Here is a 27286-nt window from a genome sequence, read left to right as displayed (position 1 = left end):
ATCCTCTGTGGGTGAGAAGTTACACCAGAAGCCGAGTCATACACCAAAGGAGCTACGCGAGAGTGGAATGCAGTTAGGGAACGAGGAGCTCAGGGGCCGGTGGTGTTAAGCTCTGATGAACTGAGGAACCCAGGGCCTTGCCCAGTCCTGCTCGCGGGACGAGTCACTAGATGGGGTCTGCCTCCTCCAAGGCAGGGCTGGGGATCCCGTGACCACAGCTCACTCCGTCACACCCTTCCCCATTGCAGGATCCGATCATACCTCACGTGTTCTTCCAATCACTGTGTTCTTCTTTGGCTTATTGTGCCCTAGTCAACCTGATGTTTCTTTTTTTTTTTTTTTTTTTTTTTTTTGAGATGGAGTCTCGCTCTGTCGCCCAGGCTGGAGTGCAGTGGTGCGATCTCAGCTCACTGCAAGCTCCACCTTCCAGGTTCACACCATTCTCCTGCCTCAGCCTCCTGAGTAGCTGGGACTACAGGTGCCCACCACCACGCCTGGCTAATTTTTTGTATTTTTTAGTAGAGACGGCGTTTCACCATGTTAGCCAGGATGGTCTCGATCTCCTGACCTCGTGATGCACCCGCCTCGGCCTCCCAAAGTGCTGGGATTACAGGCGTGAGCCACTGTGCCTGGCCTGCTTGTATTGTCTTATTTAATATTCACCATAATTCTTCAGTGCAGGGACTATTATCATTCCCATTTTATAGAACAGGAAACTGAAGTGCAGAGAGGCTTCATTTGCCAAGGTTACACAACCAATACATAATAGAATCCAGACTCAAATGCAGTTCTTCCTGACTCCAGAGTGGGCTCCCTAATTTACAAGTTAAAAACAAATTAAATCAGATTCACTATCCCTCATTCTGGGTTCAAAATACTTCCTTAAAAGGACAGATGGGCATGCCCCTGGGTGTGCTCAAAGGCATGAGGGACATGAGAATGTCACCCATTGCATGTATAGCCCCACAGGGGGCTCAAAACAAATTTGAGACCAGTTGACCTGGATGTAAAAAGGCTGGGACCCAGATACTTGGGTTCTTGCCCCATCTCTGCACACACAGGTATTTAAACCAAGCAAAACAACATCTTTCAGCCCCAAACTCCTCTTGTTGTATTTTGAGATGGAGTCTCGCTCTGTCACCAAAGCTGGAGTGCAGTGGTGCGATCTTGGCTCACTGAAACCTCTGCCTCCCAGGTTCAAGCGATTCTCATGCCTCAGCCTCCCAAGTAGCTGAGATTACAGGCGCCCGCCGCCACGCCTGGCTTTTGAGAGGACCAAAAGAAAAGGTTCGGAGGCCGTGGTGGCTCACGCCTGTAATCCCAGCACTTTGGGAAGCTGAGGCAGGTGGATCACTTAAGCAAAGGAGTTTGAGACCAGCCTAGCCAACACAGCAAAATCCCGTCTCCACTAAAAATTTAAAAAAGCCGGGTGTGGTGGTGCACACCTATAATCCCAGCTACCTGGGAGGCTGAGGCATGAGAATCGCTTGAACCCAGGAGACGAAGGTTGCAGTGAGCTGAGATCGAGCCACTATACTCCAGCCAGCCTGAGCAACAGAATGAGACTCTGTCTTAAAAAAAAAAAAAAAAAAAAAATTTTGGGAAAGCATTCCCCAGTGTTAAAAATGCTGTAGTATGGGCTGACGAATATTTATTCTAATTTAGGGTTTCATAGGTTTCTCTATATACAGTAAAACAGAAATCACTTCCAAACTACGTATTTATTTAACATAAAGAAAAAAGAAACCTAAAATTACTGACAGGGCATGATCTATACATATTATTAGAACAGGCTTCAATTGCATGGTGATTTCTGCCTCACGCCATGGGAATCAGTGGGTGCCAGGCAGAGCCTCATGCGGCACTTCTATGTGCACGCTTTTTTTTTTCCGTCACATCTGAGCAGCCAGAGTGCATGCTTACTTATTTTTATTTTTTGAGACGGAGTTTCGCTCTTGTCACCCAGGCTGGAGAGCAGTGGCACGATCTTGGCTCACTGCAACCTCGGTCTCCCGGGTTCAAGCGATTCTCCTGCCTCAGCCTCCTGAGTAGCTGGGATTATAGGTGCCCGCCACCATGCCCAGTTAATTTTTTATATTTTTAATAGAGACATAGTTTCACCATGTTGGCCAGGCTGGTCTCGAACTCCTAACCTCAAGTGATCTGCCCGCCTCGGCCTCCCAAAGTGCTGAGATTACAGGCGTGAGCCTGGCCTTATTTTTTAGAGACAGACTTGCTCTGTTGCCCAGGCTGGATGACGTGATGAGATCATAGCTCACTGCAGCCTTGGGCTCAAGTGGTCCTCCTGCCCCTGCCTCTTCAATAACTGGGACTGCAGTTCTGCACCACCACATCCAGCTACGCGCATGCTTTCTGATGCCTGGTTCAGCAGACATGGAGGCTATGGGGGCTGTCTTGGGGTGATCATCGTGAGGATGGCCTGGAATATTTATGTGCATGTGTGTAAGCATGTGTCTCAAGGAGGCTCCAGGCTGCTGACCCCAGAGCCAGCTCTCTCCTTATGAAATAACACCTCTTAGATCCATAAGATTTTACAAAAATTTTTATTCTGTTTACACAGGACCTTGTCTCATTCAGTCCTTCCAATTACCAAAAGAAGCAGGCAAGACGAACTGTTATACCCATTTTATCGGTTAGAATGATTTACTCCAAGAGAGGTGCACTTGCCTAAGACCATCAGCTGTAGAGCTGGGCTAATCCCAGTGCATGACTCTTCCATGAATTGTGTGTTATTTATTTATTTATTGAGAGAGGGTCTTGCTCTGTCCCCCAGGCTGTAGTACAGTGGCATGATCACAGCTCACTGCAGCCTCAACCACCTGGGCTGAAGTGATCCTCCCACCTCAGCCCCACAAGTAACTGGGACTACATGCACACACCACCACATCTGGCTCATTTTTGTATTTTTTTTAGAGACGAGGTTTTGCCATGTTGCCCAGGCTGGTCTTGAACTCCTGGGCTCAAGTGATCTGCTCACCTTGGCCTTCCAAAGTGCTGGGATTACAGGTGTGAGCCACCGTGCCCAGCCCCATTTATTTCACGAACAACTAACTACTCACTGACCACCTAGCATGTGTCAGCCACTGTCCCAGGAACTCCTACTCACCGGCTTGCTCTCCTGAGAGAAGTGTGTTCAAGGTCCCTGCCCCTGCCACTAAGGATGAGTTTTAAGTGATGGAATTAACAAGCCACGACTCTTCTGCACATTAAAAGGCAGGTGGCAGCACAGTGTGGCAGTTAAGAGCTGTGCTCCTCAGCCGGCCGCAGTGGCTCATGCCTGTAATCCCAGCACTCTGGGAAGCCAAGGCTAAGCGGATCACCTGAGGTCAGGAGTTCGAGATCAGCCTAGCCAATATGGTGAATCCCTGTCTCTACTAAAAATACAAAAATTAGCTGGGTGTGGTGGCGCACGCCTCTAGTCCCAGCTACTCGGGGGACTAAGGAAGGAGAATCGCTTGAACCCGGGAGGTGGAGGTTGCAGTGAGCAGAGATCTCACCATTGCACTCCAGCCTGGGCAACAGAGTGAGACTCCGTCTTGAAAAAAAAAAAAAAAGTCGGCCGGGCGCAGTGGCTCATGCCTATAATCCCAGCACTTTGGGAGGCCGAGGTGGGTGGATCACGAGGTCAGGAGATCGAGACAATCCTGGCTAACACGATGAAACCTCATCTCTACTAAAAATACAAAAAATTAGCCAGGCGTGGTGGTGGGCACCTGTAGTCCCAGCTATTTGGGAGGCTGAGGCAGGAGAATGGCATGAACCCGTGAGGCAGAGCTTGCAGTGAGCAGAGATTGCGCCACTGCACTCCAGCCTGGGCAACAAAGCGAGACTCCGTCTCAAAAAAAAAAAAAAAACATACACACACGCACACAAAAAGTCAGCTGGGGGTGGTGGCACACGCCTGTAATCCCAACTACTGGGGAGGGTGAGGCAGGAGAATCCCTTGAACCTGGGAGGTGGAGGTTGCAGTGAGCCAAGATTGAGCTACTGCACCTCCAGCCTAGGCAACAGCGAGACTCTGTCTCTCTCTCCTACACACACCCACACACACACACACACACACACACACACACACAGAAAAAAGAAAAAAAGAAAAAAAAAAGAGCTGTGCTCCAGAGTCAGACTGTCCTTGAGTCCCAGCCCTGCCATCCAGTATGTCAATTCCCTGTATTTCCTCATGCACAAAACAAGGGTATAATTATGCCAGTCATATAGGGCTGTTGTAAGGATTGACTGAGTTAATATAGGTAGCGCAATTACAACCCTGCCACTACACAGTAAGAGCCCAGCAAATATGAACTGCTACAATTTTAAAGTTCCTTAGCATTGTCTTGAAACAAGGGGAAGTTAAAACAAAACAAAAAAAAGGCCCTGGCCGAGCATGGTGGCTCACACTGGTATTTCCAGCACCATGGGAGGCCAAGGCAAGCGGATCACTCGAGGCTAGGATTTCAAGACCAGCCTAGGCAACATAGCGAGAACCTGTCTCTACAAAAAAATTTCAAAATTAGCAGGGCGTGATGGTGCGTGCCTGTGGTCCCAGCTACTGGAGAGTCTGAGGCTGCAGTGAGCTAGAATTTTGCCACCACACTCCAGCCAGAGCCACAGAGTCAGATCCTGTCTCAAAAGAAAAAGCCTCTTTTAAGGTTGGGCGCGGTGGCTGACACCTGTAATCCCAGCACTTTGGGAGGCCAAGGCGGGCAGATCACCTGAGGTCAGGAGTTTGAGACCTGCCTGGCCAACATGGTGAAACTCTGTCTCTACTAAAAATACAAAAATTAGCCAGGCGTGGTGGCAGGCGCCTGTAATCCCAGCTACTCAGGAGGTTGAGGTGGGAGAATCTCTTGAACCTGGGAGACAGAGGTTGCAGTGAACTGAGATCGCGCCACTGCACTCCACTCTGGGTGACAGAGTGAGACTCCGTCTCAAAAAACAAACAAAAAAAGTCCTCTCCCAAGGCCATGCTCCTGGTGGCAGCTGGCACCCAAAGGCTGAGCACTTGAGCAGAATGGAAGCCTGACCACCTGCCCTGACTTAGAACAACTCTGCCGGGCTAAGCTGGCGGAGGCGCACACTGGGCTTGCATTGCTGCTCAACCTCTCCCTCTGCTCCAGTCTGTCTCCTGGGCCTGCTTTCCTGGGTGTTGATCCCAGGAGCAACCACGATAAATGCCCTGCATGTTGGCCTCTCCAAGCCGCTTCCCAAGGAACCCAACCTGTGACAGGCACAGCAGATGCAGAGATGACTAAGCCACAGTCTGGCCTTCAAGAATGTCAAGGCCAAGTGGGAACTGCGATCTCATGCAGCTCGCTGGGGTTAGCACAAAGTGCAATGAAGCCTGGTTGGAGGGGCTGGAATTGAGGGAGTCCAGGCCCTACTGGGGACCAGCCAGGTTGCCCACGAAGGTGTTGGTGAGTGTGGTCTGGCCAGGAGAAACAGGGAGCCCAGGATTTCAGTGAAGAATCTGTGGACTGAGGCCTAATGTCAGCAGAGCAGCTCCAGAGTCAGCAGCTGTGGAAAGACAGCCCCCCAGCTAAGTGGGGTTTGCGAGTGAAGAGGAGGCTGCCGTGATGCGCAGTCCAGAGTGAGCAGGAGTGACCTCCCACTCTTCCACGCCAGGTTCCTCTCTCTCCCTTCTCTGTCCTGTGCTTTCCAAAATGGAGCTGGCTGACACCACGTTTTCCATCCTTCAAACCAACTATCTTCTGCTGACTCCCCTCTCACCTCCAAAAGCTAGGCCTTTCTCAGGGGCTCCAGTTCCTTGATCCCGCCTCTCTGAAGTCCTGCAGCACCGGCCTGTATTGCCATACATGCAGGCTGCTCACACGACTTTCATGGAATCATAAAATTGGAAGCCACCCCGGAGGCCCATCTAGTGCTGCCTCCTACCTCAGGGAGGGCCCTTCTCTACAGCCTGGCAGGGCCGAACAGTCCCACTGACTGGGAACTCTCAGAAGACAGCCTGAGCTAGTCACTTTCTTTCCTTTGAGCCCAAACTGATCTATCTCTGGAGTCACTGATTGAAATATCACTTCTTTTCCCATATGATAGTCCTTCAAATCAGATGGTCACACAAGAGTCACTTTTTTGAGTGCTGATACATTGTTCTTGTCAGCAAATCCTCATAACAATCCTATAAAGAAACCAAGAAGGTGCTCAGAAAGGTTGAGGAATTTGCTGTGGCTACCTTCTGCTACCAGCTGTGGTTATTTCTGCTACCAGCAACAGAGCTGAGATCTGATATTCGACTCCAACTCCAGTGCTCTTGAAGCACAAAAGCAGATTTGGCATCACAGAACCCTCCAGATGCATTCCCAAGGACTCTAAGGAGTTGAGAGAACTCCTCTAGGGTTCACTACTGGTGAGGGGCTCAGAGGCTGGAAGCCTGGCAAGTAGGCAGGCATGATCCTATAACGGATGGCTCCCTGATACACCCACCTGCAGGTCTGAAGTTGGAAGAGATTTATGAGGGCTGTGAGCAAGCTCTCTGGAGTGCTGAGCTAAGGGTGCCCATGGCCACAGACATGGGAGGAAGGATGCCAAGGAGGCAGGCACATTAGTGGTCCTTCTGCCAGCTTCACCAGTCCACAGAGCCTTGCTGTCTTTATCTTCTTTAACCCCCGAAACAGGGCTCTCTCCCCAGCGACCCATACCATGCTACCCTCAGCAGCTCAGAGTTAAGATTCTTTGGCCAAGCTTTTTTTTTTTTTCTTGAGAAGGAGTCTCGCTCTTGTCGCCCAGGCTGAGTGCAATGGCACGATCTCAGCTTACTGCAATTTCCGCCTCCCAGGTTCAAGCTATTCTCCTGCCTCAGCCTCTCGAGTAGCTGGGACTACAGGCATGTGCCACCACACCTGGCTAATTTTTGTATTTTTAGTAGAGACGGGGCCTCCCTATGTTGGTCTGGCTGGTCTTGAACTCCTGACCTCAGGTGACCTGCCCACCTTGGCCTCCTAAAGTGCTGGGATTACAGGCGTGAGCCACTGCTCCTGGCCTGGTCGAGCTTTTTGACTACAATCTGCATGAAGGCGGCAAGTTCTTTCTGCTGACTTTGTTGTCACTGAGAGCAACGCAATATGTCTGTTTTATTTTTTTCTTTTGAGAGAAGTGGTCTTGCTAAGTTTCCCAGGCTGGCCGCAAACCCCTGGGCTCAAGCAATCCTCCCACCTTGGCCTCCCCAACAGCTGGGACTACAGGTGTGTACCACTGTGCTCAGCTCAAATGTCTCTATTTTAACGTCCTCTGCATAACAATGACATATAACAGCTAACTCCTCAAGAAATAGTATTTATAAATGATACTACCTGTGTTCAACGTCTCTCCCCTCTTAAAGATTGCTTCATTTGAAAACAAAGTGTTCTATGCCTTCCTGTTAGACCCTGTCCTAAATTCCCTATTTCCCAGGCCCCTCCTATATGGTTAGAGGAAATATAAAGAACATGCAATCACCCAAGCAAAGTGAGGACAAAGATGGTTTCTCTTCAGTGCTGAGTCTAGAGAGCAGAGAAGCAGGGCAAGCCGGAGCTAGATACGACTGGAGAAAGCAGCTGGCCACGTGTGAGGCCAGGTTACACAATCAGTTCAACTGCCCATCAGTGGGGGCTGTGACGACAGAACCCAAGACCCCTTCAGCTGAGGCTGAGCCCAGGCTAGGGCTAACAGCACCGCAATGATGCCAATACACTGCCCTTCATTCCACTGGCTCAGCCCACCCCAAGGTCAGGCAGGCAGATGACCTCCATGCCCCAGTAGCTTGACAATGTCTCTTCTAGAGGCAAGGCTGGTGCTGCTATTGCTTCCTACACGTGAGGGATACAAGTGCCACAGGAAAACGCCAATCCGAGAGTCCACAGCCCTCAGCAGGAGGCAACCACTGCCCAGGGAGCAGCAGACATGAGGCAAAGGAGACGCGGGGAGAGATTTAATTTACATAGCAGCCACTTGGGGTCCAGTCAGAGCTGGGGCAGTGGGGGAATCTATAACCCCAGAGGGTACCCCCCAGACCCCCGCCCCCGGGAGACCAGTCCTCACCAACCCTTGGATGGGCTCCCAAGGTTGTGCAGAAGATGCTCCAGTCAAAAGGATAGAGACATTTGGGAATAAGGCTGTCCCCAAGTTGGGGGAAGTCCACGGCCTGGAGTGGTGGCCTATGTGGTGGCCCAGGGGTCTGAGAGGCCAGTCCATGTCCTGGGCGAGTCCTCAGCCTGATGGCCCTAGAGGAAGCCTTCGCGGCGGAACTGTTCCTGGAGGAGGGCGCGGTACTGGTCAAATCCTCCTTCCACACGGGTGACGCCGCCTCCTTCGCACACCCACAACTCCCGGCACACCAGCCTGATAAAGCGCTCATCGTGGGACACCAGAATCACACCACCCTGAAAGACAGGAGAGCAGGAGGTGCTCAGGGGGACACAAGAGGCACTGAGGCCTGGGAGGAGTGGTCAGGGTGAAGGCACACTCACCCTGAAATTGTTGAGGGCACGGCCCAGAGCCTCAATGGTCTCCATGTCCAGGTGGTTTGTGGGTTCATCCAGAATGTAGAAGTTGGGGCTGGAAGGCAAAACCAGGAAGGTGGGCAGTGAAGGGGTGTGGTGAGAGAAAATAAAGCCTTCTGATACAGTTTTCTACTGGGCAAGAAGGGGAAATGGGAGGGGAAGAGCTCTGGAAAATGAGGCCTCACCAGGGCATAGTCATCTGAGCAAAGGCCACTCGGCTCTTCTGGCCCCCAGACAAGCTGGCAACAGGACGCATGGCCAGTTCTCCGGAGATGCCATACCGACCCAGCTGGTGACGGTACTCCTCCTCAGGCCGCCCTGGAAAAGGACTCCCCAGATCAGGTGGCTTCTTGGCCCAACACCCTCCCTGTGCCCTCCAGCCACACCTCCAAGTCCCCATGTCCTTCCATCTAGGCTTGGCGGGGCTGCTCTGCACGCACCCCAAGGCAGGCCTAGCTGCTGGGGTCAGCCTCAGCCCTCTTCCCTACTCAAACTCTTCCCCCCACTCAAATCCCTAACTCACCAGGAAACTTGCGTGCCAGCAGTTCCACAGCACTGACGTTTAGGTCCAGCTGCTCCACATGGTGCTGGCTGAAATAGCCAATCTTCAGATTCCTGCAGGCAGAAGCCGAGGTGGAAAAGCAGACAAAGGCAATGGCCACGAAGGAGCGCAGGCAGCATGGGTGCCTGCAAATGTGCTCATGGGGGCAGGGGTGCGGGTGGGCCTGACCTGTGAGCGTGTCTGATGCCCCGAACAGGTGCCAGGTCCCCCAAAAGCAGCTTCAGCATGGTAGACTTCCCAGCCCCATTCTCTCCAACCTTAAGAAACATGAAAATGTCATACAGTGTGTGCCAGAAAAATAAATACGGTATGTTCTCATTCATATGTGGGCACTAAAAAGTGTTGAGCACATAGAAGTAGAGAGCAGAGTTGTGGTTAACTGAAACAAAATTGCAGCTAGATAGGAGGAATGGAGGAATAAGTTCTAGGGTTCTACAGCACTGCAGGGACGCTACAGTTCACAATGATAGACTGTACATTTTCAAAAAGCTAGAAGATTCTGAATGTTCCCAACATAAAGTGATAAATGTTTATGATGAATATGCTAATTACCCTGATTTGATCATTACACATTGTATACATGCATGGAAGTATCATCTGTACCCCATAAATATGTACAATTATGTATCAATAAAAAGAGCACCGCTGTGTGTAACACAGAGGAGAAGGAAATTAGAAGGGGTCCCAGGCAGTCCCCAGTCCCGATGACTCCTTCAACAACCAAAAAAATATTTTTAAGGACTCTAGCCGGGCACGGTGGCTCACGCCTGTATTCCCAGCACTTTGGGAGGCTGAGGCAGGCAGATCATTTGAGGTCAGGAGTTTGAGACCAGCCTGGCCAATATGGTAAAACCCCATCTCTACTAAAAATACAAAAAATTAGCTGGGCATGGTGGCGGGTGCCTGTAATCTCAGCTACTTGTGGGGCTGAGGGAGAACTGTTTGAACCCGGGAGGCAAAAGCTGCAGTGAGCCAAGATTGTGCCATTGCACTCCAGCCGGGGCAACAGGGCAGGACTCTGTCTCCAAAAAAAAAAAAAAAAAAAAAGAACTCTACAGAAAAATGCATATACTAAGGTGAGCAATACTTGAGTATTTGCTAAGTGCTGGGGACTTACTTTTCCCAAGAACCAAGTGAGGTAGATGTCAGCGCCATCTTAAGAGTTAGGAAGCTGCTTGGTAACCAAGCTAGGAAATAGCATAGTCAAGATCCGAAGTCTGACCCTGAAGCCCATGCTCTCTCCTAAATGTCTCCAGGTTTAGAAAACTCAGAACCGAGACCAATAAGGTAAAGCACTGCTTTAAGTATTTTTAAAACACTATACACCAGGCTCTTCCTCCCTGAAGAGCAGCGCTGTGCGGCCAGAGGACAGGGCTAGTGTTAAGTCCTGAAAAATCCTTAGCCCGGGCCCTCACTCCTGTTCCATAGACCTCATCCCTTTACAGCCTGAGGATCTGGGCCAATCCACACCACACACTTAGACAGGAGAGTCCCAGCTCGCAGCACAGAGAAACAGCAGCCTTACCACACAGATGCGAGACTCGAGATCAGCAGACACAGAGAGGCGACTGAAGATGACGTGCTTTGGATCGTAGTAGAAATCCACCTCATCTAGCTGCAGAATTGGCGGCGAGAACTTCTCAAACCCATCAGGGAACCTGCAGGAGGTAGGGGTGAGGATGTGGGGGCAGCTGGAAGCAAGCAATTCCCCACCAGCCCCACTGGCCCAGCACTTACTTCATTACGACCTCTGATTCCTTGTCCACAGGCTTCAGCTCAGGCCTGGGAGAAGAGATGAGGTAGACTAGATTTATTACTTAAAAAAATAACTTCCTGCACCAGTAATATATGTTCAGAGAAAACTTAGAAAGGGCTTGTACTCCTACCACTCAGGTATCATTAGAGTCCATTCTTCTCATTTACTGTATGCTAAAAAATAGAATTAGGCTTTTTGTGACTTTTTATCCCCAGTTACTATATTGTGATATGTTTCCACGTCGCAAACATCTAAGCTTTATGATTTTAAGCTTCCTGCCAGCACTTATAGAAAGGGTACTTCAAAATTAAACTCCCAATGCATATTATCATTAGTTATTAAGGAAATGCAAATCAAAACCACAATGAGCTATCACTTCACAGCCACTAGGATGGCTAAAACTAAAAAAAAAAAAGTCAATAACAGTGCTGCCAAAGACATGGAGAAATTGGAACTCTCATCCCTTGTTGGTAGGAATGTAAAATGATGTTGTTGCTTTAGAAAACAGTTTGACAGTTCCTCAAAACATTAATTTGGAATTACCAGGTAACCCAGCAATTCTGCGCCTAGGTACACACCCAAGCAAGCTGAAAACATATGTCCACACAAAAATTTGTACACCAATGTTCACAGCAACATTATTCATAATAACCAAAATGGAAACAACCCAAATGGCCCCTCATGACTCAATAAACAAAATGCTGTATATCCACACAACAGAATATTATCCAGCCACGAAAAGAAATGAAGCTCTGACGCACGCTACGACATGGACGAGCCTCACGCATGACGCCAGGTAAAAGACGCCAGGCACAAAGGTCATATTGTATGATTCCATTTATATGAAATGCCCAGAATAAGCAGATACATAGAAGCAGAAACAGAAAGTAAATTAGTGGTTGCCATGTGCTAGTCAAGATTAGCCCTCCAAGAACAGTGTGGAATACTCTGCTTCCCAGCAGAGGAGGAAGTCACAGTTGGCTTCTAGCGAAGGAGAGACCTAGAATGGTAGGGCAAGGGTGGCCTGCAAATGCGGAAGGAGAGAAGAGAACAGGAGTCAGGCCCTGGCCAAGGATGCTGTACTCACAGCTTCTCCAGCATCTTGAGTTTACTCTGCACTTGAGAGGCCCTGTTGGCATTGTAGCGAAACCGGTCAATGAAAACCTGCAGGTGGAGGAGTGTAGGCACTGGTCAAATTCTCCCACTATCCCCCACTCTGGAACCCCTGGGATGGGACCCCCAGCCCTGCCAGGCCCCACACCTGGATGTGCTGGCGATACTGCTGCTGCGCCTCATATTCACGCTGCTGGTTGAGCAGCCGCTCCTGCTTACTCTTGATGAAGGTCTCAAAGTCTCCCCGGTAACCATCTAGCCGCTGGCTGTGCAGGTGGATGATGTCTGTGGCGATGGCATTCAAGAAGTTGCGGTCGTGGGAGACGACTAGGATGGTGGAGGGCCACGTCTGAGGGGTCACAGGACAGCAGGCCCAGTTTGGGAGGGCAGTCAGTTCTCAGGCCCCCAGGTATCTTGGAGGCCGCCTTTCCCCAACACACTCCAGCACCCACAGGCACTCACCTGCAGGTAATTCTCCAGCCACAGGATGGCCCTGACATCCAGCATGTTTGTAGGTTCTGGAGAAGCAGGGGAGCACACACTTGGGATTGAAGGGCTGGAGAACTAGGAACTTGGATGCTACCACCCCTGCCCATCCTAAAGTCAGGGTGCCCCATTTCAAACTCACCATCTAACAGCAGAAGATCTGGCCTATGAAAAAGAATACATGGCCTGAGGTTTTAGGTCAGCAACTCATGCCACCTCCCAAGAGCTAAGACCAATCTTCCATAGGGCTTCATACACTGGCCCAGAAGACTCACCTAGCAAAGAGGGCCCGGGCCAGGGCCAGCCTCATCCTCCAGCCACCTGAGAACTCCCTAAAGAATGATGGAGTCACATTATGGGTGGGTGTTCATCAGGGCAGGAAGGGGCTGAGACAACAGGGTTCAAAGCCAAGAATGGCAAGGGTCACTCACCGGGTGGGCTGCTGCTGCATTTTAGGGGTAAAGCCAAGCCCAGCGAGAATGACTGATGCCCTAGTAGAGAAGAAATCGAAGAACTCAGTTGGAACAGTCCACAGAAGGGAAAGGAAATCTGAAGGAGGGAGGGGGAGCTTTAAATACCTGGCAGGTGCCTTGTCAGCCTCAATCTCCTCCAGTTTGGCATAGATTTCTGCCAGCTCTGCAGCTTCAGAGCCCTCCGCCCTGGAGGGAGGAGAAACAGCAATTGGCCTAAGCGGGGGCAGTCTAGGAGGATGTCCTGCACCCTATACCGTTGGAAAGGCCATTGGCTACCTTGTGGCTGGAAGAGGAAGAGAATACAGGAAGGGTTTGCACAGTGCTCATTACCTTGGGCACTATGGAAATGGGCACTGTGGAAAGAACAAGAAAGGGCAATGGGCACTGTGGAAAGAACAAGGGCTTCTGAGTCCCAGAGTGCCAAGTTCTAAGCTCTGCTGATTACTAGGATGTACATGCAAATTATGGATTGTTCCAGGATGGCAGGCGCTCTGTAAGCGACAGCGGCTGCTAGTTACTCCCTAGCCGGGAGTCCTCACCTGCCAGCAGCAATCTGGGCACTGAGCTCCCGCTCCCTCCGTAGCAAATCCTCTCGCACACTGTCACTCTCCAGCACACTCTGCAGGGCAGGAGTGTCATCTCCAGCAACCTCTTGCTCAACGTGCAGCAGGGAAATGTGGGCTGGAACCCGCAGACTCCGGGTGGCCAGCATCTTCAGTAACGTTGTCTTCCCCAACCCATTCCGCCCCACCAGCCCGTAACGGCGGCCCCATGCCAGGTTCACATCCGCTCCAGCCAGCAGTACTCTGCAGGAGTGGAGAAAGGAGACCAAAGATGCTCTAGAAATAGGTGCACAGCAAGTTTAACGACAAACCTAACATTGTTTATAGCCCCGTTTCACCTCTCCAAATTGTCCTCTAATTAGAAAAAGAAAGCCAACCCCTGCCACCACTATTCCCTCACCTATCGCCAAAAGACACATCAAAGTTCTCAATTCGCACATCATAGGATTTGTTCTTGCCAGATGATTCCAACCGACTCTCCTTTCTGCTGCCTGCCTGGCTGGCTGATGCCTCTTCTAAGACTCTTTAAAGGGAGAAATGGACAGCTCTTAGTGCTCCCCACCACCTTCTGTCCAGGCAAAAGCTGCTCTGCTCTCTTCTGAGCCATGCTTCCCCCACTCACAGAGGGTTGCTGGTCTTGAGCGTGTCCTTCTCTGAGCGCTTCTCCTGCTTTGCCTTAAGTCGAGCCTCGGCCTTCTCTAACTTCTTTGCATTCACTGTCTAAGGGTCCAAACACATCGACTTCACTCTCGGGTGTAGGCTCAGAAAGGAACCCCAAGAGAGAACATCTCGAGTAAACCCTCTTAACTTACCCATGATGAACAGACTCAAAGGCTCAGGAAAAGACATAGCCAGAAATCCCCCCAAAAGATACTCCAATTAGACAGTCAACTCCCAACCCCATCACAGACAGTCCCCTCCCTTGCTTCCTCCTCCTCACCGAGGACTGTTCCCTCTTTAGCAGTCCTGGAAGTTTGGTTCCACAGTCTGTAAGCGATAAGAAAAGCAGTCACCTTCTCCCTGAGGGAAGGGAAACTAACATTTTGAGTGACTAATATGAACCAGGCACAGACACAGACGTTTTCTACAAAACCTTATAATACTGCAGATAGATGGCTATTATCTTCCCTGCACTAAAAACAAAACAAAACAAAACAAAACTCACGTAGAAGGATACAGAGGCATAGACGAGGCTGGGGACAGATAACCAACTCTTACAAGATCATGCAGCTGGTTAGCAAGTTGCAAAACTGGGGGTGAAAGCACGTCTGTCCAGCTCCACGCTCTTATGCTTCCTACCCTACCCAAGAGTCTGGAGGGAGAACCCTCCAACCTCCTCCCCACCCCCATCATGGGCTTTTCTGCCCTCGGTAAAGACATCAACTAGCTCCTACAACCTTGTCCTGTGGAAAAGACGTAGGAGCCCTAAGCTGCAGGCAGCAGATGGTTGGGGGCGGAGAAAAGCACAGGGGGGCAGTTAGTTCAACCTCCCCTCACTCTCACCGTAGTTCTCCGTTATCTTTGACAACTGGATAGGGGCGTCCAGTAGCACCTGGCTATTTCCCTGGCTTTGTGGCTCAGCCCTATGTGGGTAGGGATAGAAAGCGCACAGTTAGGAGTTAAGGGAAAAGCTCTATGGCCATCAGATCTTCTTCCCCCACCTCTTGTCTCCGGACCGTTCGCCGTCCCTTCGCCCCCATCAACTCCTACTCCCTGGCACATACAGACGCAGAGTGTTGTACATGCGCTGGCACACGGCCCTGATGCCCGCGTCATCCTTGCTGTCCCCGGACACCTCTTGCAATAGTTCCCCTACAGCTTCCACCAGGTCATCCACAGACTCGAAGTCCGCGCTGCCGCTGTGCAAGACGCCTGGGCAGGGCGTGGTAGAACGAGGAAGGTATCGGGTAGGGTGGACACACAAGCAGTTTCAGTCCCCAGACAGAGGCCCCAGTCCAGGCTCCAGACCCAACCAGCCCCCGGGACAAGAGGTCATGCAGAGGAGAGGCCTGGCAACAGTCCCAGGCACGACGCTCGCTTAGACTTTTCCCTGGCCTCCACTTCGGTCTCCCCAGCCGGCCGATTCAGTTCTGCTTACCGGTCACGTAGTCGAAGACTTGTCCGTCAATTTCGGGGAACTCGCTCCGCAGGATTTCGGCGCAAGTCGCCATGTTCCACTCAGGAACCCGTCCGCGCAGTCGCTGTGAGACCCCGGCCTAGGCCCGCCCCCCGCCCTGCCCCCGAAATCTCGCCCTTCCTTGCAAGGCGCATGTGTAGCGGTGACGCAGGAAAGGAGCGGAGTGCGTGGAGCCCGGTGGGCGGGGCGAGCGGGGCCTTGAGGAGAGGCGCCGAGTCTGCGCCGGAGCCGCGCTCTCTGCGCGTGCGCGACACCTTTTCCGCTGAAAGATTAGCCACATGTGCGGTTCTCGCTGCCTTCTGGGAGGCGGAGTTCCGGGAGCGAGGGGTGGGGCAAGGGCTGGGAGCTCAAGGTTTATCGGGGCCGCGAGGCACCCGTGGTCTGGCGGGTGGGAGCCTCCCAAGAGGCAGGCGGCTGATAAAGCACTTTGGCTTTGCCAGGTTTTATGCGCTCCCTGGAGGCGCGTCTGCTGCTGGTGCGTACCCAGTCAGGCCCATTTTGGAGCCTGCCCAGAGCTTTGCTGACTCACCCCGGTCCCTGACTCTCAGAAGCCCCCTGCTCAGTGCTTTGCTTTCGCGGGTCCCCAGACCCTACGGGCTCCTCAGCCTGGTGGCCAGCGCCACCCGCCTCCCCGCCGCGACCGCCTTTTCACTGTATAATTCAGCCGACCTTTGTGAATTAAGCCCATTCAGTTCTTCCACCACCCCAGGGCACGACCAAATCCACCGCCAAAGGGCAAGAAAACCAGGACAACGTGGCCTGTATAAATTATTCCCTACCTACACCCTGAGCAGACTTCTCTGCACTCAATAAATGCCAATAAAAGGCTATTTCCTTTCACCGATTCCCTCGGGAAGTTAGGAATTTCCTCCAAAATGATGCTACTGCTTTATATTTAACGTGAATATTCCTCCAATTGGTCTCTAAAAGTGGCACCGAAAATTACATTATTACCCATTCATCCCTTTGGATTAAACATTGCCATCATGAGGAATCAATCCCGATATTGAACCATTTTACAGGAAATACAGGTAAAGAGGAATATTTTAAGTGACTTCATGGGGACAACAGGCAAATTCTGATGGGGTAAACTACAGAACTCTGGTTTCTTCGACAAAATTGCAAGACCTGAAGGGAAACATCAATTTTTAAAATTTGAGAAGCATTAACCAACCACAATGGACCTTATCTGGAAAAATTTGATAAGACACCTGGTTAAGTGAACACAGACTGGATGTGATATTAAGGAACTGGCCACGCATTGATCATAGTTGAAGCTGGGTGATAAGACATGGAGATTCATTATATTCTTTTTTTTTTTTTTTAATTTGAGAAGGAGTTTCGCTCTTGTTGCCCAGGCTGGAGTACAATGGCGTGATCTTGGCTCACCGCAGCCTCCACCTCCTGGGTTCAAGCGATTCTCCTGCCTCAGCCCCCGAATAGCTGGGATTACCGGCATGCACCACCACGCCCGGCTAATTTTGTAATTTTAGTAGAGACGAGGTTTCCCCATGTTGGTCAGGCTGGTCTCGAATTCCGGACCTCGGGTGATCCACCCGCCTCGGCCTCCAAAAGTGCTGGGATTACAGTGTGAGCCACCGTGCCCAGTCCATTATATTATTCTCCTTGCAAATCTTTCCTCCTACCACCCAGTCAGCAAGATTTGGGAAGCTTGGGTAAATGATGGAATTAAAAGGTCAATTTCTTAGGATGGCTACAAGACCAAATGTAAACTTCACACTTAATCTATGCTTAATCTAATTAGAAAACATCTGCCTAAGAATTAGAGAAAGAGCTGGGTGCTGTGGTGGTGCGTGCTTGTGATCCCAGCTACTCCAGAGGCTGAGGCAGGTAAGATCTCTTGAGCCTAGGAGTCCGAGGACCAGGGGGAATAAAAAGGAGCTAGGGAAAGAATCTATCCCCAGGGTACTGGGGCCCGCTGCGGCTGCTTGCCCTTGAGGCTTTCTAAGAGGAGCCAGGAAACCTGGGCCCAGAACCTACAAGGATAAGGGCTTGGATGGCCCAGGAGGGGCCTAACTGGGACAAGACAAGGAAAGAGCCTTTAGAGTATTCAGTACAGAAAACTGCGCAGAGAGCAACACCAGTTCCCGCCCCATGTAGCTCCCACATCAACACTAAGCCAGCAACTCCACTCTACAGAGTTTATTGGGTTTGTAACTGGACGAAGTCACACGTGTACAAAATGAAGCTCACACTATCCCAAAGCAGAGTAGGGACTGAGGCCGGGGATCCATTACTGGCCTTTGGGGGAGCTCTGAGGTGAGGGGCAACCAACCCTCCCACTCCAGAGCTGTGGCCACAGGGGTGGGAAGGAAAGGGAACCCACCTGGCTTTGGTCACAGAACTCAGAGCCTGGCATTAGGCCAGGACAGACAGGTGGATGGGAGAGCAGGAGCCTCAGAACTCCCCTGCCCAGGGAGCCCAGGGGCTGCTCCACCGGTCCCACTTGCAATGTGCTTGGCCCAGACCTAGACTCAGGGGCTGGTGCAAAGGGAAGGCAGCAAAGCAGGAGGGAGGAGACACTGATGTGTGGTGGGGGAGGGAGCGGCACCTGGACCTGTGGAGGAGGGTGGCTGGGGAGGTGGGCTAGCTGCCTAGTGGCAGCTAGCAGCGAGTTTCATAAATGCCACTGCGGCCAATGTAGCGCACCCATTTGATGACATCATGGTCGCTGTAGTTCAGCTTCGGTTCAAACACCTTCAAGTAGCGCACCTTGAGGCCAGAGGGCGCGAATGGCACCTGGGCAAGGAGAGCTAGTTAGAAATGTGGCCTTCCTCTTACAGCCGCTCTCCTCTGGGAAGTCCCGTTGCCCTGCCCTACTTCATCTCTACTACAGGTGTTTGAATGGCTGGGGTCCTGAAAGAAGCTGGGGCGGCGTGGGACCTAAGAGGTGACTAAAGAAGAAAGCCCTACCTGTGACACCTTGAATCAGTTCCTTTAATCAGCAGGAGACAGCAACCAAAGAACTGCTTTAGAACATACTTATCCTGCTCAATATTATGAACTTAAAAATAAGGTGGAGAAAATTATGTCTAACATGCGCAAAGCAAAGTCAGCCCATTATCCTGTCTGTAAGTAAACTTTGTGTCTTACCTGGCATTTAAACAATCTAAGTTTTTTGAAAGAACTGTGTTAGGACAAGCCGAGAGAAGTAAAAGATTTGCCTCATTACAAATAGTAATTTCTACTAAGAGGCTTGAAAGGGGAAGAATGGATCTATGAATTAAAGCCAGTTCTTCTTTCTAGGCCTCAGTTTCCTCACCTCTAAGGTGCAGCGGTTAATCGGAATGATCTCTAAGAGGTCTTCCAGCATACCCTGGCATGACTCTAGGCCCCTCCTCTGCCATACCTCAAAGTTCATGGAAATGGGGGGTCGAGCCCATTTCTTCTTGTCGTTGGTAGGCAGAAGCTCAATCTCTGCGCTGATCTGCGATTCCTTCATGCCTGCCATGCGCTTGATCCTGGGAACACAGGGACAATGGGCAGCCCATTGGGGCTTGGAGGAGTTTCAAGGGCAGTTGCCCATTTCAAGCAAGGAGAGAGCCCAGGAGCTTGCAGGAGGTGCCAGAACAAGGAGAAGTGGTCAGGACCCTGCTAATCACTTGCTGTGGAAACTTGGGTCTACTTCTTTAGAACAACAGGATGCAGTTTCTGCCTAGACGCTTGGGCATGCTATCGTTTGCTTTGTCTGCTTCACAGATACATTACAAAGGCAATGTATTCCCTTTGTAATGTATACATTACAAAGGGAAATGCCAAAGCATCTTAAAAAATAAGCACGTGCATGAACCCAAATGCAGGCGTGTACATACTCACATGGAGGTATAAAGACTGACAGTACAAGCAGAGGCTCCTAGAAAAGCAAACAGGCACGCTCCCCTGCCCCTCATTCAGAAGGATCAAAGCTGAAAACAAGAGGGTATACTGGGATCTTGAGCCCTGCTGTGGCCTAATGAAGGAAAGACTCACTTCCACACGATGGCATTCTCGCTGGCCTTGTACTTGGCCTTCCCCTTCATGCAGATCACCTGCACCCCGCTTGTGTTCAGTGGGGTTGGGATCCTCACCTAGAAGTGACACACCTGTCAGGGAGCTCTGTCAAGCTGTGACATCAGCTACCTTTATTCCTAGGGACAAGTTCTTCCTCCTCCCTGAGCCCCCTGTCCTCACCTCAATCTTCTGAGCCAGCAGTGAGGGTTTAAAGTTGGACTTGATGACCACCTTGACCTCCAGTTTGGTGCGTCCCACTTCTCGCACTAGCGGGATCACCCGGAAGGGAAGGATGATGTCCTTGGTTGTGCGATACCTTAAGGGATGGGAAGCAAGGTTACCAAAGAGCTGACCCACTTCGTCTCCCCAATCTGCCAGCAGCACTAGCTGCCTCCTCACACCCCAATGGCACCTCATAAGCTCAAACTCTCCATCTGGCGGGATAAAGCTGATGCTGCGTTCAGAGTCAAACTTGCTGAGTCGCACACACTGGTGGAAGGTGCAGTCATCAATGGCAATTGATTGCTTCCCGCTGCAAGCAGGGGCAGAAGAGGTCTCATTGGTACGGGAGAATGACAGCTGTCATGCTGGGAGACCACTCCACCCCAGGCTGGCACCAGAGACTATGAAAAGCTGCTAGAATGCAGCTCTGTGACTCGGAGGTCTGCCCCAGAGCTTGGGATGAGAGGGAAGCCTTGCAAGCTCATCTCTTGGGGCTCCTTCTGCTAGGGACCTGGGTGTTTCAGGCACACTGGGCAGAGGCTGTCAGTATGTACAGAAAAGGCCTTGGTCCTAGGGACCAAACAAAGGGGCTTGCTCTCTGAGGACGATCCCCTCATCTCTCGTAGCACTAATGTCAAGAGCGAACAGCCAGGCTTACCGTCAGGAACAGAGTTTGCAATTACAGTGGGAATGAAATCCAGAAGAAACTTGTGGTTCACTAGACCCCACTGAGCCCTCCAAGGGACACCCTCTCCCACCAGCTCTCCTGCCTCAGGCACCTCTTGCTTGTTTCATCAGCTGTGCCTTTGCCCTGCTTTTCAATAACAATCTTGTCATTCATCCCAAACTTGCATTCAGGCATGCCACTCAGGTAGCTCTTCATCACCACCCGGCCCGACACATGGGCACTCAGCACCTGCCCTGGTGATGGAACAGATAAATGGGGAGCAGCGGAGTCAGGCAGGCAGGCCCAGGATCCTGCCCTGGGCCCCCTCCAACTTTGTCGTGAGAGGGACCTCACCTTGTGGGGACATGAGCAGGTTCACACTCTCCAGCACATCCAGGAAGAGCTCATTCCGGCGATACTTGATACCCTCTCGCCGCCAGCCAATCTGCCCAGTCACCTGGCTGGTGATCTGTGACTGCTCTTCTTTTGTCTACATGAGGGCAGAAACAAACAGCAATGGCATCACTCCTCTGTCCCTTTAATCATCCTGTCTCTATCCCCACTCCACCCTCATTCCCCTTCTAGTCCCCACCTGTAATCCATTTTCCCCTATAAGCCCCAAAGGGCAGGGCCTGGAGAAACAAAGCAAAGCTGCAAGGGTGGAAGCTGAGGGAAGAGCTTACCTGATGCTGGAGGCCGCAGGGCCAACGAGGTGCCCACATGAAGCAGCAAGGGAGGCAGAAAAGGAGGAGAAAGCTATGAGGCTTGGATCCTAGAGGAGAGGGCCCAAGCTCGCTCCTCCTGAGGAACACCAGGCCTCAAGACCAGGCCTCCTCCCCCACCCCTCAGTGCAAAAGGAAACTGCTTGAGCTGTATTCCTGGTAACAGAGATGCTGAATTGGCTGCTCCTGCAGTGGGAGGACCACACAGAGCAAAATAGGCCTGCAATCATGGCAGGAGGCTCAGGCCAGCACTTCCTGTCATGGGAGGGCTCATGAGTCAGCTCAGACAAGGCTCAGGGGCCAGCTGAGATGAAGGGAGATTGGACTCCACCCTGACTATAGTCTGCACAATTCAAGTACCTGACTCTTGATGCCCTGCTGCGTGATGAAGGTTTTCAGCGCGCCTGTCTCGGAATTCTGTGGGTAGCCAAAGTCTAGAATCTCTGCAAAAAGAAGGGAACCATCAGCCCCTGGACAGAGCTTCTTCATTCCAGCCCCTACTTGGGCCTACACATCTGACCGGCACAGCTCCCAAAGCCCATGTGGGATCATCCGCAACAAAGTCTTCTAGCTTTGTAGCATTTATTCTGTGATTTGTGCTTTACAGGAAAACAATTCAAATGTTTGATTTTTTTCAAATAGAGAAATCAAGGCCAGGTGCAGTGGCTCATGCCTGTAATCCCAACACTTCGGGAGGCCAAGGTGGGAGAATCACTTGAGCCCAGGAGTTCAAGACCAGCCTGGGCAACATAGCGAGACCCAGCTCTACAAAAAATAGTAAAAATGAGCCAAGCATGGTGGCATGTGCCTATGGTCCCAGCTACTCAGGAGGCTAAGGCTGGAGGATTGCTTGAGCCTAGGAGGTCAAGGCTTCAGTAAGCTGCAATTGCACCACTGCACTCAGCATAGGTGACAAGAGCAAGACCCTGTCTCAAAAAAAAAAAAAAAAAAAAAAGAAATCAATAGAAGAGTCACATGGCCAGTGGGTGGCAAGTCAAGAAGCTTTGAGCCGTTTTCTCCAGAAAATAGACATTGGGAAGGTGGAAGTATTCACCTTCTCTTAGATCACACTCTACAGAGGAACAGAGATAACAGTGCACCCCAAGAGGCTTGTAATATCTCACTCTCCCCCAGGCTCTGAAGCAGCTGCTGAGATGGAAAACTGGGTGGACAGTTAGTGAACTAAGGTCCAAGCCACAAAGGAAAGAGGATGAATACAGGAGGTTCAGCCACCAAACCTGAGTCAGGTTCCTAGCCCCTTGGAAGATCACCTGCTGGCCTATTTCTGTGTTCTACTTCAGACCAGCCTTTAGGTCTGGATGTGAACTGGCCTTCTGAGGGGCATAGAGATCCTAGCCCAAGAGACCAGATACTCAGGAAAGAAAGTTCAGAGTGTACCAGAGCCTCGGACCTACACCCACCTTCAGGCCAGGCCCAGCCTGGTTTTTTCCCACCCTACGCCCGCTGCCGTGCCAGCCCGCCAGCCTCACCATCCAGCAGCTCATATATGAGCACAAAATTGTTCTTGATGTTTTCCTCGCTGATCTTGCCAAAGTAGGCAGCCATCACGTCACACATCTTATAGAGGAATTCGAAGACCATGGCAGCGTTGACATTCTGCTTGGTGACTGCTGCCAGCCAAATGTTGGACCGCTTAACGTGGAAGAAGCTGGTGCGAGCAATGTTGGTGACGGGGCTGCGCACCTGCTGCCGGGCATGGATAACATTGACCCGAAAGGCATCCACTGCGTTCCTCCTGAGGGAAAAGAGTGCATAGGGCCTACTCAGCACCCAGGCGAACCTTACCCCATAAGGATCAACCACAGCTGCTAACAGCCCCACCCTCCTTTCTGCAGAAGTGTGACACACACACTCTAAAGAAAGCCAATGCCTAAACCACTGGAGTGGTTCCCTTCTTATGACTCCCTGTGGAGGCATGGGAAGAGCGCCTGAGCTGGGCTAGTGTCTAAAGGCCACAAGAAATAGGGAAGTCAACTATTAAGGCTGATGTAACCTTAATAAAGTGAGGTTCATCAGGTTTAGAGACAGATATTCCTTACTCCCAGGGCTGGCCCTAATTTCCCAGCTTTATCTAGCTTCCCTGTAAGCTCCCAGGTCCAGGACAGAAAGAGACACTGCTTCGTCAGTCCTCCCGCTAGTGATCCCACCAGTGGGGAGGGCCGACTCCTCCAGATGTTAGACAAAGCCAGCATAGCTTCAGAAGTCACAAAGGAGGGAGAAGTACCAAGGGGCCATGGAATTGTGCTACCCATTCTTGCCCAGGATCCAACTCCAGAGCAAGTTGAGGGAATGAAAAAGGATGCAGGAAAACGATGGGGGCAGGCCCCCACCCACCTGTACCTGGGCAGCAGCTTGAGAGGCCGCTTACCTATTGCTACGGCAGCCAATGAGATGGGATGAGAGAAATGACGCCAGCAAGAAGAGGAGAGTGACAGCAACGAGAGAGAGGGTTAGACACACAACACACCGGGAGGGCAGCACACACTGTGAGGCAGAAGCAGACAAGACAGGCAAGGCGGCGTGTGACCTGGCCTTGGCTTGCCCAGTCCATCCAAGGCAGGAGGGGGTCCGGGGTGGGGGGTGTAGCCAGCCAGGTTCAGACAGGCCAGGCCTTGCCACAGCTGCAGCTCTAGCTCATGCCACACCACCAGCCAATGGACAAACGCCCGCAAGGGCCAAGCCAGCCCATCAGCCAGGGAGCCAAATGAAGAGCACTGCCACAGGCCCATTCTGTGACTTTATCTCAAGCTGTCTGAGGAAGAAAAACAGGCAGCAGGAACCAGAGGAGCCTACTCTTTAGCGCCTCGGAGGCTAGGATAGGTCCCTTCAGTCGCAAAGAACAAGGGCGTGCAAGAGGGCGCAGAATGAGAAGGCAGGCTGTGGCTCTGTGTGAAGGCCCAGGATATGGAGCTGCTCTGGGTCTACTGAGAGGGTAGCATGGCTTCCCTGCCCTCCCACAGTGACCCAGAGAGTGCCTCATGCTTCCTCCCAGCCTCTCCCCAGGGAATGGCCCAGAGGAACTGGAGACAGCTGAGTCAGCAGCCTGACGACTCCTGAGAAAGGGAGCAGGAGAGGATTGGGCAGCTTGGAGGGGCTTTCGACAGAATCCAGTGAAGGCGTTTGATATGGGAAGGGCTTCTGAGAGCAAGGCTTAGATGGATTAGTGCCTCCAGCGTGGCCACTAACCCCACCCACTGGAGACAGTTCTCCTCCTCCTCCTCAAAGAAGGAATTCACCAGCCTGGGCAAAGGCACTGTAACTAGAGAAACAGGATGCAGGAAGGGAAGGAGTTCCTAAAGCTGTGGGACCATGCCATTCCACAGGTCCCACCTAGGGGCTGGCAGGCTGGCTGCCGGGCCAATACCACCAGACCTAATGGGAGCCAGGCTACACTAGCTGAGCTTCCAGGGTGCAGCCAGGGGTCAGGGTGGCCCAAGTCAAGCCAATGGTGGGAAAAGACCTAATCCTGCATGCTGGGGCTGGGGGGCTGGAGTGGTGGGGCACAGCTGGCTCCGCCAGGGGACTCACCCGATGTCATCTCGGTAGACTCGGGAGATGAGCACCTCCCCCTTGTGATTATAGATGAATAAGCCTCCAATCATGGCGGCAGATCAGTCTCCGCAGCCCATCGCTCTGAGAACAGACCTAGGACAGGCGGGGGCAGGGTAAAAGAAGACCTCAGAATCGCTGCCAACATCCCCTGTGGAGCTGTGCAGGTCACTGGAGCTTTTTTCCTGACTCAACCCTTTAGCAAGTGACCCTGCAGCCCTCCCAGACATGCCCCTCCCCTCAGCCAGGCTCCAGTTCCTGTTTATTCCACACTAGATGGGAGAAAGAAACAGAGAGAGATTAGGCCCAGGATTCTAAGGCCATTTTGACCCTCCCTTTCCTGGGGCTGAGCATCAGTAACCCCCGCCCCCTCTCCCCAGCACTGAGCTCAGGAATGATCCTTTTCGGCCCCCTCCTGTGCAGACTCTCGGGCTCCCGCCAGTGACTCACTAAGGCTTGCCTGCCTGCCTGCCTGCGGCTGCAGGAATGGCGGTAGGAATTACTCCAGTTGGTTCAGGCCTGGGGCCCCCAGGCATAACCTTTACAGCATCCAGTCTCTTGGGCTCCACTACCCTTCAGAGAAGGTCGCAGGGCCTGAACTTCCGGCACTCTAATTCACAGAATTCAAACATTCCAGGAAAGGGTATAAGGAGAAGAGAAGGGAGCCCTTAGGCCCTAATGTGGACCCGGGAGTGTGGCTTAACCTCTTCCAGGCAGTGGAATAAGCAGGCAAAGGGCACAGGAGGAAGGTCCTAGGGCTGGCAGACTACACTTCCATCACCCAAGCTGCTTATTACAGTTATTTCTGATTACCACCCCCCTTTCAAAAAGCTCTGGAATGCAATAAAAATAAGGACTGGGGGGTGGGGGTGGCGCAGGCTCATAAAATTAAGAAATCCTTCCATCTGAAATCGTGATTCCAGGCCCATGAAGTAACTCATTTCTGGCCTGGGTGCCTATAAGCAAGAAGCAGGGATGTCAGGATGCCTGAATTATCCAAATTATTTGGGTCAAATTAATTTAGACTGTTTGAGAAAAGGCATTAATTTGGTTTTAGATTTCCTGGATTAGCCCTGGTATTAATTTCACAGGGAGTACTTTAGAGGACTTTTCTAAACTGGAAAATAAAGCCTTTTCCTGTGGCTGTCAAGGTCTTCCAGAGGGGTGAGCGGTCTCTCAAGGTGGTGGACTCATCCCATCCCTCAGTCCCAAACAGGCTGGGAGAGGAGATGCAAAATGGAGGTAGAGCCTGGGGCAAAGAACCAAGTCCACAGGTATCGAGTGGTAGGTAGCGAAGGGCACCCGAGAACCAGAGGGGGGCCTTGGGCAAGAATGGAACATTTAGTTAAGGGGAAAGACCTTCAGTGAAAGCCAGGCAGCGTCCTCAGGTGAGCCCACAGCAGCAAACTGGGCTGGTGGAGTGCACCTAAAGGTAAGGGTTTCCAGTATGGAAAAGGTCAAGGCTTTAAGAAGGAAAAACCGGCCGGGGGAACTGACAGTGGTGAATAAGGGAAAGCTGGGGAGACAGAGCCTGCTTGGGGTTCAGGTGCAGAGTAATGAGAGGGTGGTAGGCTTTTCGCCTTGGGGAGGACATTGTGGGAAAAGATGGTGCCATGGGGGTGCGGGGGCTGTCACAGGTCTAAGGAAGAAGAGCCGCGGGGTGCCACTGAACTAAGAGGAGGGGGTGCCGCATGGCGTGAGACCTGTCACGGTGCAAGGCGGCGGCACAAGGGGGTGTCACTGTCCTACGAGACGGGGAAATTGTCCTTGCGCGGAGGGGTAAGGGGTTGGCACGATCCTAGGGAGGGGGCGCTGCGCAGCGTTCCTGCTCTGGGAGGATTCCAGGCGGTATCCCTCTCATGGGAGGCGCCAGGCGGGTCAGGTGGAGGGCACCGCTCCCCGCCAGCCCTGCAATCGCGCCCCGGGCGCCCCCGCCCCACCGTCAGCTAGCTCCCGGGTCCGAAGGCTGAAGCCACTCCCGGGTGTGGGCAGCTTTCCGCCAGCTCAGTGCAGGGCAGGACAAAGCTGCGCGGCGAGGCAGACGACCCGCAGCGTCCTCCCCCACGCCATAAGGCCAGATCCCCGGCTCACCTGGTGTCCGCGGCCCTCTGCTCTGCCGGCCCGGCCACTCTCCGGATCCCAAGATGTCCGCCCGCCCCCTGCTCGTCTGCCCGCTGCCTCGGCTTTCACCGCAGTGCCGCCGCCCCGCCCCGGCCCCGGCTGCGCGTGCGCGCCGGCGTCTAGCGCCGACTACAAATCCCGTCAGGCCTCGCGGCCTCCTTGCTTGCAATTTGAAGCTCTCTAGGTTTAGCAAAACTACAACTACCGACTGCCTTCGAGAAACCGCCCCCGCCTCAGGAAGGGGTAGGCGTGGCCTTAGTCGGCCCTACCAGAAATACACATTCCAGCATACACCGCTCCACCCGCCTCATTTTTTTTTTTTTTTTTCACTGAGCGCTCTGGGAATTGTAGTCCCTGCACTTTCTCCTGT

General features: G+C 52.1%; 2 protein-coding genes across 4 annotated transcripts; both read right to left on the bottom strand.

Annotated features, from left to right (window-relative positions):
* Window positions 1-7927: 7927 nt before the first annotated feature.
* Window positions 7928-15706, bottom strand: ABCF3 (ATP binding cassette subfamily F member 3). 2 transcript variants are annotated; one of them, XM_516910.7, is made up of 21 exons: window positions 15565-15706; window positions 15191-15338; window positions 14970-15049; window positions 14407-14453; window positions 14089-14186; window positions 13867-13989; window positions 13443-13709; window positions 13009-13089; window positions 12862-12921; window positions 12706-12762; window positions 12573-12595; window positions 12407-12462; window positions 12093-12293; window positions 11919-11995; window positions 10813-10857; window positions 10601-10733; window positions 9244-9332; window positions 9037-9128; window positions 8699-8831; window positions 8481-8568; window positions 7928-8393 (listed from the first exon to the last, which is right to left on the bottom strand). In XM_516910.7, exons 1-21 carry the CDS (start codon window positions 15635-15637, stop codon window positions 8235-8237), a joined length of 2130 nt encoding a protein of 709 aa, XP_516910.2. In that variant the 5' UTR covers window positions 15638-15706; the 3' UTR covers window positions 7928-8234. The 2 variants fall into 2 exon arrangements, with proteins under 2 accessions (XP_516910.2, XP_024211610.1); XM_024355842.3 differs by lacking the exons at window positions 13867-13989; window positions 14089-14186; window positions 14407-14453; ... (1 more) ...; window positions 15191-15338; window positions 15565-15706 and adding an exon at window positions 13180-13186 and having other exon boundaries at window positions 13443-13693.
* Window positions 15707-17751: 2045 nt separating this feature from the next.
* Window positions 17752-27056, bottom strand: AP2M1 (adaptor related protein complex 2 subunit mu 1). 2 transcript variants are annotated; one of them, NM_001280346.1, is given in 12 exon segments: window positions 17752-18363; window positions 18974-19085; window positions 19594-19691; window positions 19795-19930; window positions 20027-20146; window positions 20616-20757; window positions 20858-20993; window positions 21187-21192; window positions 21586-21668; window positions 22716-22981; window positions 24775-24891; window positions 26887-26981. In NM_001280346.1, coding segments are annotated over 11 exon segments (1308 nt in total). In that variant the 5' UTR covers window positions 24849-24891; window positions 26887-26981; the 3' UTR covers window positions 17752-18228.
* Window positions 27057-27286: the final 230 nt, after the last annotated feature.

The sequence above is a fragment of the Pan troglodytes genome, chromosome 2, assembly GCF_028858775.2.
Source record: "Pan troglodytes isolate AG18354 chromosome 2, NHGRI_mPanTro3-v2.0_pri, whole genome shotgun sequence".
NCBI lineage: Eukaryota > Metazoa > Chordata > Mammalia > Primates > Hominidae > Pan > Pan troglodytes.
The sequence above is the reverse complement of the archived record's forward strand: the minus strand, read 5'-3'. Positions and strand labels throughout refer to the sequence as shown.

Excerpts from the sequence above, each read along its gene's own strand:
- ABCF3 (XM_516910.7), bottom strand. The coding sequence starts at position 15,637 with ATGGCGACTTGCGCCGAAATCCTGCGGAGCGAGTTCCCCGAAATTGAC. Across the intron at positions 13,090-13,442 it reads GCCCAGATTGCTGCTGGCAG|GGCGGAGGGCTCTGAAGCTG; the intron begins GTGAGGACTCCC and ends TCCTCCCTCCAG. Across the intron at positions 8,832-9,036 it reads GCTGGCACGCAAGTTTCCTG|GGCGGCCTGAGGAGGAGTAC; the intron begins GTGAGTTAGGGA and ends GTCCTTTTCCAG.
- AP2M1 (XM_009446931.4), bottom strand. The coding sequence starts at position 24,848 with ATGATTGGAGGCTTATTCATCTATAATCACAAGGGGGAGGTGCTCATC. Across the intron at positions 22,982-24,774 it reads GTCTACCGAGATGACATCGG|GAGGAACGCAGTGGATGCCT; the intron begins GTGAGTCCCCTG and ends CTTTTCCCTCAG. Across the intron at positions 20,994-21,585 it reads AGCAGGGCATCAAGAGTCAG|ACAAAAGAAGAGCAGTCACA; the intron begins GTACTTGAATTG and ends GCCCTCATGTAG.